Here is a 19,703-nt window from a genome sequence, read left to right as displayed (position 1 = left end):
TGTAAGATATTTCTTCTTGACCCTGATTATTCTTCTTTGTAGAAGCGGAATATGCTAAGAATACCATCCGATTGTGTGAGTCTGCAAGGAGCAACCTTAACCAACAGGTAGGATCCTCCATTAAAGTCCAGCAGGCAATATGAAGTTTTAGGCTGAATTCACAATGAGTACTTGCAGGATTTTGGTTGAGAAATGGACACCAAAATTTTTGCACAATGTTCTGTACAGTTCATATGAATAGAAATGGGAAGCAGATTTTGATCATTCAAATATGTGTCATTCCCTATCTGTCATAAATCTCTTATCTTTTTCATATGCAGATCATATGTAGAACTTTGCGTACTGGCATAGATCAGTAGTATATAATAATATATTGAAATCTATATATATCTGAATAGGGGAAATGGACATCTTCCTAAATTTCCAGCAGTCTGTAGCTTCCCTTTCCCTGCATGTAGGCTTTCTGTAAATGTTCTGAAACGTCCTCAGTCCCTTGTACACTGTAAAACTGTAAAGAAGGGGAGAGGAGGGAGATGTAGCTGCAGTATTTGTCACTCAATGTGTATATCAGAGACTGTGTTATGGAATTTCTGCTTAAAAAATTGGCACAAGGTAACAGAATTTCTATTTAAGCAATATCCTAATGCGTAGCAGGTGTCAGGACCAGATGACATCAAGTAAACTAGCTTATTATAATACTACTCCGCCCTAGTTTGTGGAGTCTAAGATGACTGGTGTATTGACCAGAGCCTGCCAAAAAAGATGGACAGACTTGGCTTCTTGGGACCCAGGTTGCAACCCCAGAACAAGGTGCCGAAAAATAGGTGTACTTCAGGCTATGGACTGAGTCCAATGTTGGCCTGAGAGTTATACACAAACCAGGGGCAAAAATCTGGAGACTATGATAATTATCAAAATGAAAACAGAGGACTATTAGATGTCTAGCCCATGGTTGAGTTCAGAAGGTCGCAGATAAAGACAGGTGAGCAAGAAAGGGAGTAACAAGAAAGCGAGCCCAAATCGGTAAAGTAGGGAATGTATAAGAAGATGTAAGGAAGAATATTTTGAGAACACAGAGCCTAGGATACAAGAACAATCACAGCCACCTAAGTAAGGAAAGTTTCAGGTTACAAGACCCAGCCACAGCCCTTGACTGGTTGGCTCTGTATTTCAAACCTGTGACTAGCTGAGCAGACCCAGCCAAAGTATGACTGGAAGGAATAGCAACCTTAAAGGAATAGCCTTGTGGTAAGTGCAGATGCCAAACAGAATCAGCAGCACTGCACAGAAAAGAATGACGAGATTTGTGCTGAGAACTAGGAGTGCAGATATTTAGAGTCCTGATGAAACGGGAGGGGAAATGGAGACCCCAATAGTCCTAGCAGCAAAACACAGCTCCAGTATCACATCCAGAAGAGAATAGAGATAACATGCATGTAAAGAAGAAAACAAAATATCTATATTTTTGGCAGTCTTTCTGTGGGGGTTAGTGGTAATTTTAAGGATTATAGTGTTAACATAACTATTGGGTAATGCAGTAAACCTGTCAACTTTTTTGATGCTTAAGTACATATGGATATGGGAAAATCATGCAAGGACAGATTTGTCTTTTCGAGAGAAGTAATCTTTGACTAAGGAAAAAAGTATTCTTTTTAACCAGAAACACTGAGTTTGATACCCACCCACAGTAGAACAGTCCATACCATATCAGTGTTTAGCATGGATGACTAAGCTCTACTTCCATGTGGTTTCTTAGTTTTTTGGCCTATTACAGACATGCATGCCCCTACAAGATGTCTACCTCCTACTGTTGGACCATGAAACCCAGACGGGAAACTCAGCCCTTGAGACAGTGGGTCTGCTACAGATGAAGAGGTATTGTCAAGTAAGTAGCTGCTCATTTAACCCTTGACTTTACACTCCACTGGGAAGTTGAAGGGCATAACCATATGGTGATACAAACATAGTAACTAATTTTTTCATGATCTATCTTCAGGTGGATTCCTCCTTGCAAAGCCCATTGAATTTTGCAGTGAATTTTGCAAAAACTGCTGTTGCAACCCCCACAAAAAACACTTATTTTTGCCTCCCATTCAATAGGCTTGGCAAAGTGGAATCCACCCAAAGATAGATCATGAAGTGACCCCCATGAAGATAAATAGAGGTAGAATTTGGAGGTTTTTTTTGTGATGGGTTCTACATCCAAACTCACTCTTTCGATAGAGTTTCAATTTTAACTATAACCAACTGAATACCTAGGGAAAACATTTTGGCAATTTTGTAAAAAATTTCCCTATATCCTAGAATTCTGAAACATAACACCTGATTTGTTTTCCAGCCTTTATTATCAAAGAAGACAGAAATTGAGAAGTGGAGAAAGGAGTTTAGGGAACAATGGCTTAGAGAACAGAAGAGAATGGTAAGTAACCTTGCCTTGACCTTGACAATGCCGGCCTTGGCTTCCAATTATTTGGAACCTTGTTCTTATTTTGAGCATACCAGGTCCAATTCCACTCATTTTTCAGATTTGTTAGGGTCATTTGAGCTCTAATAATGCAAGAGGAAGCCAGCTACGTTGCTGTCTTTAGCTTTACCCGTGATTGGAGAAGAAATCGCCATGTTACTAAAATTCAGTGTAAGGGAAGTGAAACAAAAATGTACCAAATTACTCATCATTTTACGTAAATATAAACCTTAAAATGTGGCATTTTTTTTTAAATGCCTCCAATGCACAAGGTAGAAAAGTTAGGGAGTGCATATAAGTAATAGGAGGAATCCCCCAGAACCAGTAATATGCAGACAGGACTGATGTGCATGAGCAGGAGTAGACTATTACTTGTGCTTCTTGTCCACTGCTGTAACTTGCAGTGTCTGGAGACTGTCAAACAGTTGATCTGTGCAGGGTCCAGGTGTGGTATAGATCAGCAGTATGAAAAATCCTTATGGGGTCAGAAAACCCATCCGGGTTATAGCCCCATGTACTGGGCTGCAGCAAAAAAGCTGGTGGTGGAAAAACCACGATAACGACTCCTCACAGTTTTTCCTGTAGCGCTTTTTACAGAACAGAATCCGCAAAGATTTTCTCTGTGACTGTCTGCTTCTATTATACCTATAGGGAAACGCCAGTGTTTCCATAGGTATAATTGACATGCTGTGATTTCCAAAAATGCAACGGTTATGGGTATGTTTCTGCAATGTGGGGATGGGATTCGCTGGGGACTTGTGGGGAATTTTGCAAGCTTTGTAAAATGTCATGGTTTTTGCCACCTTAAAAGATCCCAAGGAGTATTACAGATCTTAGAAATAATATCAATATTTTTTTTCCCAATAGATGTGAAGCTTGGGACAATGTCACGTGATATATTAGGGGTGGTTCATATTTGCTTTTGTATTCCGCCTGTGGAGAGTCCGCACGGAGATCCCCCCGGACAGAATACAAACACAATTGCAAGTGGACATGATTTGTGCGGGCAGTGCGTGGCAAGCACACAGACCCCATTATAGTCTATGGGGTCCATGCGCTTTGCCTTGCAATTGTGCTTGTATTCCCTTCAGCGAGTCTCCATGCGGACTCTCCCCAGACGGAATACAAACGCTAATGTGAACCGGGGTAAGTTCCATATGTGGTGCTTTACGTCTTGGACAGCCATGATGACCTTTGGGGTTGACTTTCCCTTCTTTTTTGGTGGTACTCAGACTACCATAATAGCAAAATGTCTTCCAAACCAAACAAGTCCTTTAAGTTACCACTTCCTTCTAATCTATCACTTCATACTCAGAAATCTCAGGTTTGATGAAGGTGGTTCTTCAGTACACAACATGACAACCATACAGACCTTTCAGTAGTGAAGATATTAATAGATATTACATTAGAAGACCATGTAGCTATGGTTCCTTAGAGACTGAACCAGGAAAGGCCACCTAATATCATGTACGTTTCATTTAAGACACTTGTTCACCATGTAAGGAACTGTAAACTTTACTGCATCCTGTTGTGACACATTTTTCTATTCTACCACAGTCGGATTCTTTGAGCTCATTACGTAAGGCCCGTCAACAATATGTACAACGCTGTGAAGACCTCGAGAAGGCCAAGCAACTGAGTGCCAAGATAGAAGAGGAGCAGAACACAGGAACTTACCCTGGAAGTGCTAGCAAACTTATGGAGAAAAGGAGAAAGTCACGTGAAGAAGCTCAAATCAAGGTGAGGCTCAGTGTATAGCAAGACATGGTGGAAGACATCGCAACACTGTGAAAAACGGCATCTGTGAGCTGTCTATGCTTTCCATGAATGTCTAGGTTTGAATGAACAACCTAAGAGTTCATTCACACGGAGTAACACGCCGCTGATTCTGGCACGATAACTCGCGTAAGAATCAGCGCTGCAAAACAGCATCCCATTGACTTCAATGGGTTCTATTTAACACGCATAACACTTTGAAATTAATGGGTTAAAAAGCCTCCCATTAATTTCAATACACTATGCCCGGTAAACAGAACCCATTGAAGTCAATGAGATTCTGTTTTGCAGAGCTGATTCTTACGCGAGTTATCGTGCCAGAATCAGCGGCGTGTTACTCCATGTGAATGCCCCCTAAGACCACAAAACCAACAGGAATAGGACCTGCCCTGACATTTGCTGCCCGAGCTTGCAACCTCCACATGGACCTCTGTGCACAAAGTCATAGAGTTGTATTAATATAATGGACAGCACGCTGACAAAAAGGACGTTCTAATGTCCCAGCCTGCTGTCTGGTCCTGCGGCCGTCCAATGCTTTTTCTGGTGGATGGAAGTCCTTGTCGCACCTTACCTCTGAGGCTAATCAGTGACCTAAAGAAAGGACCTGGGATGTCACAGGTGACATATTTGAGTAACATCCTTTCCATAGGACCTGGGACAATGGTGCGCTGGGGACAGCTGAGTGGTTTTTGGTTTTATTTTTACTTTTCATCTTCCCTGACTGCCAGGAAAAAAAAAGGTTTTTCCTGGACAACCCGCAAAATCATGGCTGCAAAATAGCGCCGCATATACGATCCCGGCTCCCATTGAAATCAATGGGAGCATATACGGCCCGCAAAATCTCACGCAGCGTATACGAGTCACATAACGCGGCACTTTACTCCGTGTGAACTCACCCTTAGAGTGCAGTGACTAATCATGGCATGTTGCCACCTTTCCTTCAAGCTGTTTGGTTAGATCTGCCTAGGTTGCCTATAAGTGCTATTAGTGTACAGCTCAGCTATAAAATGGTAGACCATGCAAACCCATAGAGCGGGCTGCCGAAAGTATGGGGCATGTTTTGAACACTACCTTATTGAATACATAGAGTCTACTCTAAAGTTTAAGAGAAGGATAATTATATAAGGCTGATTTTCAGGGTTTGGGTTAGACCGCTGATGGGTAATGTTACTACTATAGCAGGCAACAACTTTTTGGTCAACTTTATGCTCCCAACAAAATAAGGTCCATAAAGAGTTAGGTGTGGAGGAACCCGAGGAGCTGCCCTTAACTCAACCTCATCCAACACTTTTGTGATGAATTGTATACCAGTTGTGAGCAAACATCATCCAACATCAGTGAATGGCCTCATTAATGTTGTTTTTGCAGCACACATTTCCATAAACACTCTACTAAATTTTTGGGATATCTTCCAAGGAGTGTATCATGCAAAAATCTCTTTAATTGTCTACAAATTTAAATATGTTATGTTCATGAGAAAACCCCTTTAAAGCATAAGCTGTGTCATGTCTATGAAATGTGATCCTTCCATTATATATGAGGTGTGATCGCTTAAGGTCCTGTAAATGAGGATGAGTCAGCCGGAAAAATGTGATCCTGGCTGTAACATGTTCTAGATTCTCAACCATTTTCATCATTTGTTTTAATGTTCTGACATATTTTGGACATTTTATTTGTTGAATGGTCTTCTACAGACGGGAATTTGTAGACCGGAAACTCAATTCCTATAATATAAAATAATGGGATAATTTTGAATACCCGTATATACTCGAGTATAAGCCGACCCGAATATAAGCCAAGGCCCCTAATTTTACCACAAAAAACTGAGAAAACTTATTGACTCGAGTATAAGCCGAGGGGGAAAATGCAGCAGCTACTGGAAAATTTCAAAAATTAAAATGGTCGGAGTTTTTGGGTGCAGTAGTTGCTGGGGAAGGGGAGGGGGTGTTTTGATTGTCTGTCTTCCCCTTCCCTGAGCTTGAGGACTGTTTTTTTCTTCTCCCCACTTGGAATTCAACCTGGCTGACTATAGAGTATCTGCAGTGCTCCTACTAACCCCTTCCTGACGGAACAGGAGCACTGCAGATCCCCTATATTCAGTAGACCGGGCACTGTCAGACACAGGGAGACCTAATGTGTTTGTGTATCACAGTCATTTTCTACTTTTATATGTATTCTAGGGAAAGGAGGGATTTACAACTTTTATTTATTTTATTTTTTTACTGTATTTTTCTAAAGCTTCTTCTTTTACACTATTTTATGGGAGATTCTATACATTACTATTGCGCCTGGTCATTTTTTTTTTTTTTGCTTGACTCGAGTATAAGCCAGGGGGGCTTTTTCGGCACAAAAAGTGTGCTGAAAAACTAGGCTTATACTCGAGTATATACGGTAATTTTGCAATATTTGAGTATTAGAATCTACTTGTTGGAGATGAAAATCCGCCATAGTTGGCAGAGTACACAGTTTGTGTACAGTCATTCTAAGCATCTCCTTTAGGAGCGGCCATAATGGATTACTATGTTTCATTCATTTAGAGCAAGTCCTGGCAAAAATTGTGCACCATTTATATAGAAGATAGTATATCTGGCTCCCAAAAACTTTAAGGAGGCCACAACCAGACATTTGTAGTATACCATAGTGGTCAATAAGATGACTTGTCTTACATGGACGACTTATATATTGAATCAGCGTTCAATTCGAACTGTAAGAGGGGGTCTCGAGCCAGGTTATCATGTCCTCTTCTCTATGGTGTCCTAAATATCTTCAAAGCCTACCAACACTCATTACATATATATCTAATATGGGTTGTCTATTTTCTACACCCTGTTAGGAAATACAGAGTTAATACAGGTGGGGAGTTATCACTTGGCAAAAAAACATGTCTTCCTCTGGCGGACCTGTCCTGTCTTTTACTATACACACAACCCATGGAATGGGCACTCTGTAATACCTAATTTCTCCTGTGTTGGGTCAGCGATCTGAACTCTTACTGAACAAATCATTGTAGATGTCAACAAAGGTCTACTTTGTGCTCTGCTAAATATTGAGGAGTCTTCTAAGGAGTAAGAAGTAACCAGTTTGGCATGTTGGGATCTCTTAAGGTCAGGCATGAATAGCCTACTCATAATTATCGGCTCTTACACCAGCAGCACAGTGTATTTGGTTAGATATTGGTAATGGTCTACGTATATATGTATTTAGCTGACTGTTTCTAGATATATTCTGAATATTCTCTTTCCATCTCAGGCACACGAGGCCGAGGTTATATACAGAACCTGTGTGACAGAGGCAAATGCTCGCAGTGAACAACAGGAAAAAGTCCGACAGAGAATAATATCGCACATCAGAAAACTTATCAACCAGGGAGACCAGGTGATGAAAGAGGTATGTGCCAAATATATGGTCTTAGACATGAATGACCATACTTATCATGTTGTGTCTCATGGTACATGAAACTTTGGTACTGGTTCTTCAATTAGGGACACCGTAAAACAAACTATGACTATTGGGGCATAGGGGGATATTGTCACTCCTTAGGGAGAGACCACCATATAGGTGTGTGGAGACTTGTTAAGCCTTTAGCACTCCACTTTGCAAGGAACTATGGGAAGAATATGCAAATCTGCCTTCCATGATGTAATTAGGAAGACAGTTGCTGCCTCATTGTTGCAAACCAATAGAGGGCGCTCACTGGAATGTGCAAGCCTGTCTTAAGACAGGATTCCAGTGAAATAACCCAATAAAGGCTGCTCCCTTTAGCCTCATGCCCGACCTTCCAAGAGGCCTTTGTTTAGCAATGACGCTGGGATTAATACCAGGTATAGTCTCTCAATCGAGGACAGCTGTTTCGATCTGGTTGGATCTCATCAGCCCAATGTAGAGAGGACTATATTGGGGCATATTCAACTAAAAAGATCAGTATGATATCCTAAGGCTACATTCATATGTCTGAGCCATTTTTAACACGCAAGTCCTATTTTTGATTGATCATGGACATCAAACAGCCGAGAAATTCAGACATGTGGATAAACTTTAAGAGTAAGGGCCCCTTCACACTACGGATACGCTGTCTGATTCTGAACGTTAAAACACGGTCAGAATCTGCGAGTATAAAGCAGTTCCCATTCATTTCAATGAGAGCCGGCGTACGAGCGCTCCCTATTGAAATGAATGGGCTGCTTTTTACTGTACGAGTGCTCCCATTGAAGTGAATGGGAAGCGCTCGCGTGGGACTGAGCTGAGTGCCGGGCCCCTTCACACGGCGAGCCATACACGTGAGTGCTTCCCATTCACTTCAATGGGAGCGCTCATAGAGTAAAAAGCAGTCCATTCATTTCAATGGGGAGCGCTCGTATACCGGCTCCCATTGAAATGAATGGAATCTGCTTTATACGCGCTTTTTCTGACCGTGTTTTAACGTTCAGAATCAGGCAGCGTATCCGTAGTGTGAAGGGGCCCTTATACTGTTGGATACCATTACACCCGGTAAAGTTCTCACTTAAAGGGAGACCGTAAACAGAACCCAGCCTATCAACTAAGCTCCGGGGATGGATAGGTTATGCTCACCTGAATCGAAAACCGATTACCCCATGTGAATTGCTGCCACCATTGCTGAGATATTGCTATTTTGTCAATAAGCAAAGTGAATATTAGGTACGTGGCTTAAGCTTCTCTTCATACTACCAATGAGCGGTATGATGGACCAGTTTTTAAGGGGATCTCAAGGGGGGGGATATCAAGTATCTGAATTTTTGACATCAAAAATATCGTTGCAGAAATATATTATTTTTTTAGTTCCTGCTGTAAATGTAGTAAGTTCCATATGGCAGACGTTATCTCCTGAGGTCTGTGGTATGGCTACATCTATGTGTGTATCTCATAAACTACCACAGGACATGAATTGTCACCATATGTAACCAAACCTCGGACCAGATTATTTGTGCTTGGAAATACCGACAACCCTATAATAAGTCTGCCGCAATCCCATTGTCTGCCCAAGTAGTTTCCATATCATATCACACATGTTCACGTCAAAGTGGTATGTGAGGAACAAAACACGGTAACTCTCACAAGAAGATTTTAATGATCCTTATTATTATTATGGAGAAACATCTTTGATATAGCCACAAAAAGGCAGAACAGGATCTACATTTTAGTGGACCTTGGACATAGTTTGGGTAGAGTGTGCCCCATAGCGGGCGCCAAATAGCCAAAATGTGGTCAGTAGAGATGAGCGAGTAGTATTCTTTCGTATAACTCGCTCCCATAGGAATGCTTGTAAGCGGCTGAACACCAAGGGGTTAAGCGCATCGAATATTCACTGCGCTTAACCCCTTGGTGATCGGCCGCTTACACGCATTCCTATGGGAGCGAGGTATTCGATCGAATACTACTCGCTCATCTCTAGTGGCCACTAAAATGCATAATATTAACTTTGATAATTAAAAATTGATTGTTGACTGTTAATGCAGATCCAAATACTGAATAGAATCTATGAAATATTTCTTATTTTCTGACAGGTGACACAGAACCTTATGCGTATGAAGCGCTCACAGTGCGAATCTGTGCCGTTTGGATATGGCAATTTGCTCAGCTTGTGTGAACCTTATGAAGTTGGAGACCGATATCTTCAGTTTGTCTTGACAATACCAAGAAAGTATATAGAGCCTGAAAAATTCACTTTCCAGGAGCATACCCCTGCAGGCCAAAGGTGATGTCACCACGTGATGGGGAATATTGTTGTATATATTCTATCATCATAATAGACTGGTCTCCTACATGTTATGGAAATTACTAATATATGTCAGAGAATAGCTACAAAGAGTGTCTCTTGATCTGGAGGACCCATCATGACATGCTCAGCCTGTTGATGTCAATAGAAACTATGTAATGCTTTATTTCGCCAGTGGAGGCACTGCAGGAAAACGGAATTCTTGTCCAGTTTCTATGCAGATTGCAGCAAAGTTAATATAACACTTCGGATATAATCATTGGAAATTGTCTTTCCCTGTATCGGGTGATGGGCAGCTACTAGGTATTGTAGATGCTGCTCATCTTTGGGAAACATTAAAATAGGATGGACTGAAACTTTCCCAATCGCTATATCCAGCCATGCCTGCTGGTCCCTATAGGCAGGAGATGGTTAGTGGGATTTACCATGGTATGCCAGGTTAAGAGGGAGTAATCCCTGGTGGTTGGGTACTTTTCATTGATTCATGCATAGCTAATATAATGATAATTTTGCAGATCGTCTCCTAGCGGTAAAAGGAAAAATGCAGTGCATCTGGTCCGAGTGTCATCTTCCTTGTCTGACCTCAATGTCAGAACTGATGAGTCAGGAGCAAGGATGTTGCCAGGTGTTGTATTTAATTATCTATCTATCTATCTATCTATCTATCTATCTATCTATCTATCTTCTATCTATCTATCTATCTATCTATCTATCTCCTATCTATCTATCTATCTATCTATCTCCTATCTATCTATCTATCTATCTATCTATCTATCTATCTATCTATCTATCTATCTATCTCCTATCTATCTATCTATCTATCTATCTATCTATCTAACTATCTAACTATCTATCTACAGTATCTATCTAGCTATCCAGACAATAATATATTTGTTTAAACTTTTTTTTCTCTTTATTTAAGGAGAACGAAGCTCTTGGGGTAACAAGATTCTGCCCAGTGACTCTGAAAGTGTAGGGGGCAGCAGTGAGCCCAGATCTCTAGAATCTCCTTTCGATAGTCCAGGTAAGGAAAGTTTGTAGTCCTTAGGTGTTGATATCAGGAGATCCTGGCAGAAAACATGGCTACTTTCTTCGTCAGGCAACATACTTGTCTGCAGCACAGCTCCTTTGAAGTAAATGGAGTTGAAGTACAATACTATACACAGTCTATGGACAAGTGTGCAGCTGTTTTTAAAAGAAATCAGCCATCTTTTATAATTGTGGACACGGTCTTGAAGAGAACATGTCAGGTCCATTTAGGATACTAAATCACCAGCAGGCTTTTCTGATCCGATGGTTTGGTTTCCCAAATATACCTATAGTGTACTTGTAGAGGGATGGAAAGGGGAGTAGAGGGAATATACGGACAGAGATAATTGCTGCCGACACATGCGTAGTCCTCTAGTGGTTCTAGCACATTGAAATTGAGATGTACAGGCTTCATTGTAAAACTGCACATGCACCAGGAGCACCAGAGATGACTCCAGTCAGAACATCAGACTTATCTCTGGGTAAGAATTAAGGATTACAATGGGGATATTTGGGGCTCTAAACCACTGATCGACCTGATAGGTTCCATTTAAGTCTTTGTGCTCTCTTCACAAGACAATTCCCAAGGTTTCAAACCCTAAGCTATTGTTTTTGAAGACCCAACTGATGTTGCCTCCTGTAGATAATATCAATTACGCCAATTCTGTTTGTTCTTGCTTCCCCTTAGTTCACTTGGTAAGGAAGGTAGCTAAAGCTTCCTCTACCGGGACCATGTCTTCTGAAGACCTTGATGAGAGAGATTCCTTCCATGGTGAGGATGTAGGTGAGTAAATTTCTATGGAGAAGCCTTCGCCTGCTAAGTTTTTGCGGATACACTCCATAGGCCACCTACCTCATTTTTACATGAATTTGTAGACTCCACGGATGCTTCCTCAGAGAATGGTTTGCCAGTAAACATCATGGACAAGCTGGCCGTCTCACCAGCTGGACATACTCACCGATTTCGACGTATAAGAGTTCCAAGCAAATGTAGAGAGTGTGAAAACTTCATGGTCTCAGGCTTTGAGTGTGATGAGGTAAGATGTCAAAAGTCTTGCGTATAATATATGAATCGGTCAACTCCAATTCTTCTCTCCTATACATAAAGAAGCTATAGATCTCTAATACCGTTAGATTAAATTCTATCTTTCTACCACAGTGCTACTTGACTTGTCATAAGAAGTGTCTCGAGGGCTTATTGATCAAATGTGGACATCAGAAGCTGCCACCCAAAGTACCTCTGTTTGGTGTTGATTTTCATCAATTCCCAAGATACTTTCCTGAGGAGGTTCCCTTCATCATCTCCAAGTGTACATCTGAGATAGAGTTACGGGCACTGGGACAACAGGTAACCCTATTTATTATTGTATACTAAACTTGGTCATGGTTGGCCATAATCTTCTTCTTTTAACTTGTGTATTTGGTTCCTCTGTTCAGGAAACTATCTATTCTCCAGTGTGAAGAATGGTTACAAAGAGTGCCTCTTGCTCTGGAGGACCTGTCCTATATTACACAGGCAACACAGTGTTTCAAATAAGCAGTGTGTAATTCTTAATATTGCCTGTAGGGGTGCTGCAGAGAAATTAAAAACTTATAGCCAGGTTATTATTGTTATTATGTAAGGGTTGTCCAGTTCATACTTTTCATTATTTAATAGTGCTGCTAGATGGGCAGTAAACATAATAAACAAGTAACCACCTCTCCATGGGCTTCTGTTTCCAGTGGCGACAGCTGATCCATATACAGGTCCCCTAGCTGTTTGTACCAGTTGACCACTGCAGCCAGTCACAGGCCTCTGTGGTCACATCATGGCACTTATGTGCCATTTGTGAAGAGGTCACAGCTGAGGTCTGTGATTGGCTGCAGTAGTCTCCTAGCTCAAACAGGACTGGTGAAATCATCCAGGGGAGTTACTGTTATACGTATAGAAACGGGTGCCCAGGGAGAGGTGAGTACCCAATATTTATGTTTGTATCCTTAGTAGCAGTAGTATTCAATATTAATTATATGAACTGAACAACCCCTTTATGGGACTCCTCTAACAAGCAGTGCCGCACCTCCCATGAGGCGACCTGAAGCGAGCGCTTCAGGCAGCGCTATGCCAGGGCCTCAGGGAGGGCGGCATTTTTGCTAACCTAAGCCAGTCCAGGACAAGCTGTCCTGGACTGGCTTAGCACGGAGCGGTGGTTTGGGGAGGCCACTGGAGCAGCGCTGCTCCAGCAGCCTCCCCGCACGCTCAGGCAGAGCGCAGGCAGTCTCCGGGCCTGCTCTCTGCCGGCGAACGGCGCTAAGCCCTGCCCCCTCTGCTAAGCCACGCCCAGGCTCCGCCCCCTCCCAGCAGGGGGGGAGGCGGCTTTCTGCACTTCGCCTCGGGCAGCAAAAGGGGCAGGTTCACCCCTGCTAACAAGTATGGATTGTTCAAAGTTGATGATCTTTACTGACCAGGACTGCATCTGCCATGAGGCGAGGTGAGTATCTTGCCTCAGGCGGCACATTGCTAAGTCCCTGAGGGGCAACACTGAGAGTATTTTTTAGGCAAACCTTGCAAGATTTTGTTCAGTCTGAGCACATGCAAAACGGAATTGCTAATATTATACTCTACGGTTTTTGTTAGAATTTTCAAAAAATTTTGGACCCACAATTTTTGAGTTTTACAACTCACAAGCCATTATTGTACTCTGGGTCTGAAGATCAGAATGATCAGAAGCTGAGGGAAGGTGATTGAGTACAGTGTTACCGACCTCTCCTGGCCTCTGGTGTCAGTCTTCGGGCATCTTTCGGTATTAGATATAAATGGGTCACGTCATGTGGGTTACATCAGTGTCATTAGGCATCATAATGCCAACATGATCAGTCAAGTGGCTTCAGTGGTAGTCAACTGGTAGTCAAGCCTAATTTTTTAACTTTGGAGGAAGGGGGAGGGACGGCACCATTTCAATTTTCACCTCCGGCAGCAGAAAAGCTAGAGCCGACCATGCTGCTGACAAACCCCCAAGACCTAAGCCTGACTAATAACACATGTTTTTATACTGTATATTTTCCAGGGTTTATATCGTATCAGTGGGGCCAAAGCTCGGGTGGAGAAACTTCTGCAGGCGTTTGAGAATGGCAGAGAACTTGTGGATCTGTCAGGACATTCACCCCATGACATCACCAGTGCCCTCAAACATTTTCTGAAGGAGGTATAATATAATGTTATTTTGCATAGATCGCATAGATACATCAAATAATTCTATCAAATTATCCACTTAACTTCCATAAATTTATAATATATATTTTATAGCTATGTCTCTGCACATGTGCATAGTGTATGGGCTACATAGTGTATGGACTACATAGTGTATGGACTACATATGGAGTGATATGGTATACTGTATCCCTGAATTTGTCTCCCATTCACACATACAGTATATTTTGCTGTTATTTGTATGCAGTATATATTATATAAACCTGCTCCGTCTTTGAGCTATGGATATTTTCCAATGCTCCATGGCTTAGCATTGTAGGAAGATGTCAGAACAGATTATCTCCTGCAGTTGATAAGGAGAAACAATGGTAGACTCAATTGTAAAACTTCATATCTTATTCTCCAGCTGCCAGACTCTGTGGTCTCTCATCATCTGTATGAGAAGTTTATGGCTTTCTCAAAAGAATTCCCTGAAGACAAGAGGGATCCAGAAACTCGACAAGAGGCCGTTCAGCAGATGAAGGATATTCTTTGCCGGCTACCAGCGAGTAACTACAACACACTGCGCCATTTGACAGCCCATCTGTACCGGTGAGTAAGAAATCAAGGGGGTGTCCACTTTCTGGAGGTCTTCTTATAACATCAGTCTGTGTAGTCTGGAGCATCCCCATTACAGCAGTCTAGTTGTGAAGTCTAGAGTGCATGCATTAAGAGCTATCTGGCTGTGTAGTCTAGAGCGTCCCCTAATACGGACATCTGGTTCTTAAGCTTTGAGCACTTGATATAACAGCAGCCAGATGTTGTGGTCTAAAACGTCTGGAGCATCCCCTATAACAACAGTCTGATTGTTAAGTTTGGAGTTTGTCTATAACAGCAGTCTAGTTGTGTAGTCTGAAACAAATACGAGACCAATGTGGCTGTCTAGTTTAGCACACTCCGTAGCACAGCAGTCTGACTGTGTAGTCTAGATCTCCCTCTATAACAGCGGTCTAGTGGTCTAGTCTGGACCCCTCCCTATTACAGCAGTCTAGTGGTGTAGTCTGGATCTCCTACAACAGTGATGGCAAACCTATGGCACGCGTGCCAGAGAGGGCACGCAGAGCCCTCCATGCTGGCATGCGTGCGGTCGCCCAGATCGCTCACCAACGGGGAATCCGGTACAGAATTCCCCATTGATGAGCGATCGCTGCCTTCAGTTGTATGTGCAAATGCACATACAGCTGAAAGCCGTCAGTGTAGGCCACGGATCGCGTCCGTGGCCTACACTGACTGCAGAGTTTGACCTGTGCCCCAACGCGGGCGCGATGACGTCATCAGCGCCGGCAGTGAAAAGGAGGTGGATGCCAACAGCTCTTCATGGGTGAGTATGAGAGTGTTTGGCTGTGTGTGACAGTCTGTGGCTGAGCGTGACTGACTGTGTGGCTGTGTGTGACTGTCTGTGGCTGACTGTGTGCGAGTGTGTATATGATACTAAAGAGCATATAATACTGGGGGGGGGGCGTATTAAAGAGCATATAATACTGGGGGTCAGACTAAAGAGCTTATAATACTGGAGGGGAGCGTACTAAAGAGCATATAATACTGGGGGGGGCGTATTAAAGAGCATATAATACTGGGGGTCAGACTAAAGAGCTTATAATACTGGAGGGGAGCGTACTAAAGAGCTTATAATACTGGGGGGGGCGTATTAAAGAGCTTATAATACTGGGGTGGTGTACAAAAGGGCTTATAATACTGGGGGGGGGCGTACTAAAGAGCTTATAATACTGTGGGGGGCGTACTAAAGAGCTTATAATACTGGGGGGGGCGTACTAAAGAGCTTATAATACTGGGGGGCATACTAAAGAGCTTATAATACTGTGGGGGGCGTACTAAAGAGCTTATAATACTGGGGGGGCGTACTAAAGAGCTTATAATACTGGGGGGCATACTAAAGAGCTTATAATACTGGGGGGGCGTACTAAAGTGCTTATAATACTGGGGGGCGTATTAAAGAGCTTATAATACTGGGGGGCGTACTAAAGAGCTTATAATACTGTGGGGGGCATACTAAAGTGCTTATAATACTGGGGGGCGTATTAAAGAGCTTATAATACTGGGGGGCATAATAAAGAGCTTATAATACTGGGGGGGCGTACTAAAGTGCTTATAATACTGTGGGGGGCATACTAAAGTGCTTATAATACTGGGGGGCGTATTAAAAAGCTTATAATACTGGGGGGCATACTAAAGAGCTTATAATACTGGGGGGCGTACTAAAGTGCTTATAATACTGGGGGGGGGCGTACTAAAGAGCTTATAATACTGTGGGGGGAGTACTAAAGAGCTTATAATACTGGGGGGGCGTACTAAAGAGCTTATAATACTGGGGGGGCATACTAAAGAGCTTATAATACTGGGGGGGCGTACTAAAGAGCTTATAATACTGGGGGGCATATTAAAGAGCATGGAGCGTATAATACTGTGTGTGGGTGCCACTGTGGAGCATATAATCCTGTGGGAGGCTACTATGGAGTGTATAATACTGTGGGGGGGGGGGGGGGGCCTACTGTGGAGCATATAGGACTAGGGGGCTACCTTGGTACTGTGGATAATACTGTGTGGCGGGCCTACTGTGCAGCATATAATACTGTAGGGGGAGCCACTGCAGAGCATATAATTCTGTCTGGTGTCCCCTCACTATTTATATCACACAGTATCTGTTTTATAGCAGACATGATATTAGTACAGGCTGTAATAACATTGCACGGTCACTATAAAACAGATCCTGTGCTGTGTAAATAGTGAAAATTAATTGTTCATAGTACAAAATGCAGATAGCTTTACATATTAGTACAGTTTATATTATTGAAAGCTCTGTAAAGCCCCATTCACACGACTGTAATTTGTGGTCCGTAACCGTCCGCAATTGTGGATCCGCACAGTATTAAGTTTAAATTGCCGTGTTGACACTCAGCGAAAATTTAGTGGGTTTTGGGTTGCAGTTTGGGCACTCGGTCTCTAAAAGGTTCGCCATCACTGTCCTATAACAACAGTCTGGTTGTGTACTCTGGACGATCCCCTATAACAGCAGTCTGGTTGTATAGTCTGGACTACCCCTATAACAGCAGTCTGGTTGTATAGTCTGGACTACCCCTATAACAGCAGTCTGGTTGTATAGTCTGGACTACCCCTATAACAGCAGTCTGGTTGTATAGTCTGGACTACCCCTATAACAGCAGTCTGGTTGTGTACTCTGGACTACCCCTATAACAACAGTCTGGTTGTGTACTCTGGACGACCCCCTATAACAGCAGTCTGGTTGTATAGTCTGGACTACCCCTATAACAGCAGTCTGGTTGTATAGTCTGGACTACCCCTATAACAACAGTCTGGTTGTATAGTCTGGACTACCCCTATAACAACAGTCTGGTTGTGTACTCTGTACGACTCCCTATAACAGCAGTCTGGTTCTGTAGTCTAGTGCACCACCTACAACAGTATTTTGGTTGTGTAGTCTGGACCACCCCCTACAGGAAATCTATACACTTATCAATGGTGCACAACTAAAGATAAATCCTTTCTTTCCAATTTTCTCAGAGTTTCAGAAAGGTTTGAGGACAACAAGATGAATCCTAATAACTTGGGAATTATCTTTGGGCCTACCCTGATTCGCCCAGCGCCGGACCAAGACAAACCTATGACCTGCTTGTTAGATTCTGGAAACCAAGCGCAAGCGGTGGAGTTTCTTATTAATAACTATGAGAAGATATTTGGGATGGATGAATTACCTGCGTCAGGGCGGCAGGAGGCAGCCGAAGAGCCCTCTGAGGCTGAAATGGATGAGTCAATGATATCTGAGGTAAGAATATAGTGCAATGAAACCTCTCCAGAAGACTCCATGATCTAGACCTGACCGATCTCTTACTCCATGTTCTATGTACAACATATTGGCCTCTTTGAGAAGGCCATCTCTGACTACAATTTCAGGAATGTGTTTCAAGGAGGTTTCATGGTATATCTAGTTATCAATCTAGTCAATTTCTAACAGTACTGTGCAAAAGTTGCAGGCAGGTGAGTAAAAAATGCTGCAAAGTGAGAAAGCTTTCTAAAATAGAAATGTTAATAGTTTATTTCTGTCAATTAAAATTAAGTGAATGATGAAAACCAATCTAAACCCATCAATATTTGGTGTGACTGCCCTCAGCCCTCCATCAATTCTTCTAGATACACTTGCAGACATAGGCAGGGAGGTCGTGCCCGCCATCTTGGAGAACTAAGCACAGATCTTCTGTGTAAATAGGCTTGTCCAATCCTTCTGTCTCTTCATGTAATCCCAGACAGACTGGATGATGTTGAGGGCTCTGCGGGGGCCGTATCATCACTTCTAGGACCCTCCTCCAAAGGGCAGAGGTCACCCCAAATATTGATGGGATTTACATTTCTCTTTTCTTCATTCACTTCATTGTGTTAATTGGCATTAATAACATTTCAAAGCATTTTTACTTTGTAATATTTTTCACACCTGCCACACACAATTTGTAACACACCTGCCATTTCTCTTCACACTGTACACTGCTGACTTTAGGCATAACTCATCTAGCTGTTACTTACAGAAGTACTCCGATGACTCTGCAATTGTAGGACTCATCACTGATGGTGATGAAAGGGAGATCCAAGGGACATGCATTGAGATAGTCAGGGCTTATAAGTACCTGGGTGTGCTCCTCAATAATAAACTAGACTGGGCTGATCACCTGAATGGGCTGCACAGAAAGGGCCACAGCAGACTCTACCTGCTCAGGAGGCTGAGGGCCTTGGAAATCCAGGGGACACTTCTTAGGCCCTTTTTCAACTCTGCGGTTGCTTCAGCCATTTTTTTCAGTGTGGCCTGCTGGGGGAGCAGTATATCAACCAGGGACAGAAATAGACTTGACAGGCTGATCAGGAGGGCCAGCTCTGTCCTGGGGAGCCCCTTGGACCCAGTACAGGTGGTGGGTGACAGAAGGATACTGTCTGTGGTGACCTCCATGCGGGAGAACAAATCCCACCCCATGTATGGGACCCTGATGGGACTTGGCAGCACTGTAAGTGACTGTCTGCTTCTCCCCAAGTGTGAGAAGGAGCTATCACAAGTCCTTCCTTCCAACCGTGGTCAGGCTAAACAATCTACATTAGGCCAAGCGAAGATCACTCCGCACAGAAAACTAAATGACCCTGAAGTCCTCCTTCTTTCTTCTTCTGTTCCTTGGCTGCTATGGACTCCTAGTATATCTTCTCTTCTCAGCATGTGTGTGTCTACTTCTGTAATATATTACTGTGTATTATCCTGTATCTGTATTACTATGCCGCTGTAACATACTGAAATATCCCCACTGTGGGACTATTAAAGGATTATCTTGTCTTAAATATTTTGCACAGTACTATAGTAGATGAATTGATTTATTAGAACATGTGTCAGCAACCGTCAGCACTCCAGCTGCTGTGAAACTACAACTCCCAGCATGCTCCATTCACTTCCATGGGAGCTCCAA

General features: G+C 42.8%; 1 protein-coding gene across 1 annotated transcript in view; it reads left to right on the top strand.

Annotated features, from left to right (window-relative positions):
- The window catches only part of GMIP (GEM interacting protein), a 47,878-nt gene that overhangs the window by 26,200 nt on the left and 1,975 nt on the right, over positions 1 to 19,703 (top strand). Inside the window, exons 7-20 of the mRNA XM_075272829.1 lie at positions 43 to 107; positions 1,775 to 1,885; positions 2,339 to 2,419; positions 4,022 to 4,204; positions 7,490 to 7,627; positions 9,763 to 9,953; positions 10,490 to 10,599; positions 10,897 to 10,998; positions 11,692 to 11,787; positions 11,880 to 12,040; positions 12,163 to 12,351; positions 14,048 to 14,185; positions 14,597 to 14,781; positions 17,770 to 18,031. Of these exons, the coding sequence (XP_075128930.1) occupies positions 43 to 107; positions 1,775 to 1,885; positions 2,339 to 2,419; positions 4,022 to 4,204; positions 7,490 to 7,627; positions 9,763 to 9,953; positions 10,490 to 10,599; positions 10,897 to 10,998; positions 11,692 to 11,787; positions 11,880 to 12,040; positions 12,163 to 12,351; positions 14,048 to 14,185; positions 14,597 to 14,781; positions 17,770 to 18,031 (2,012 nt within the window). The remainder of the gene's footprint in view (positions 1 to 42; positions 108 to 1,774; positions 1,886 to 2,338; positions 2,420 to 4,021; positions 4,205 to 7,489; positions 7,628 to 9,762; positions 9,954 to 10,489; positions 10,600 to 10,896; positions 10,999 to 11,691; positions 11,788 to 11,879; positions 12,041 to 12,162; positions 12,352 to 14,047; positions 14,186 to 14,596; positions 14,782 to 17,769; positions 18,032 to 19,703) is intronic.

Source organism: Leptodactylus fuscus, chromosome 5 (genome assembly GCF_031893055.1).
Source record: "Leptodactylus fuscus isolate aLepFus1 chromosome 5, aLepFus1.hap2, whole genome shotgun sequence".
Classification (NCBI taxonomy): Eukaryota; Metazoa; Chordata; class Amphibia; order Anura; family Leptodactylidae; genus Leptodactylus; species Leptodactylus fuscus.
The sequence above is the reverse complement of the archived record's forward strand: the minus strand, read 5'-3'. Positions and strand labels throughout refer to the sequence as shown.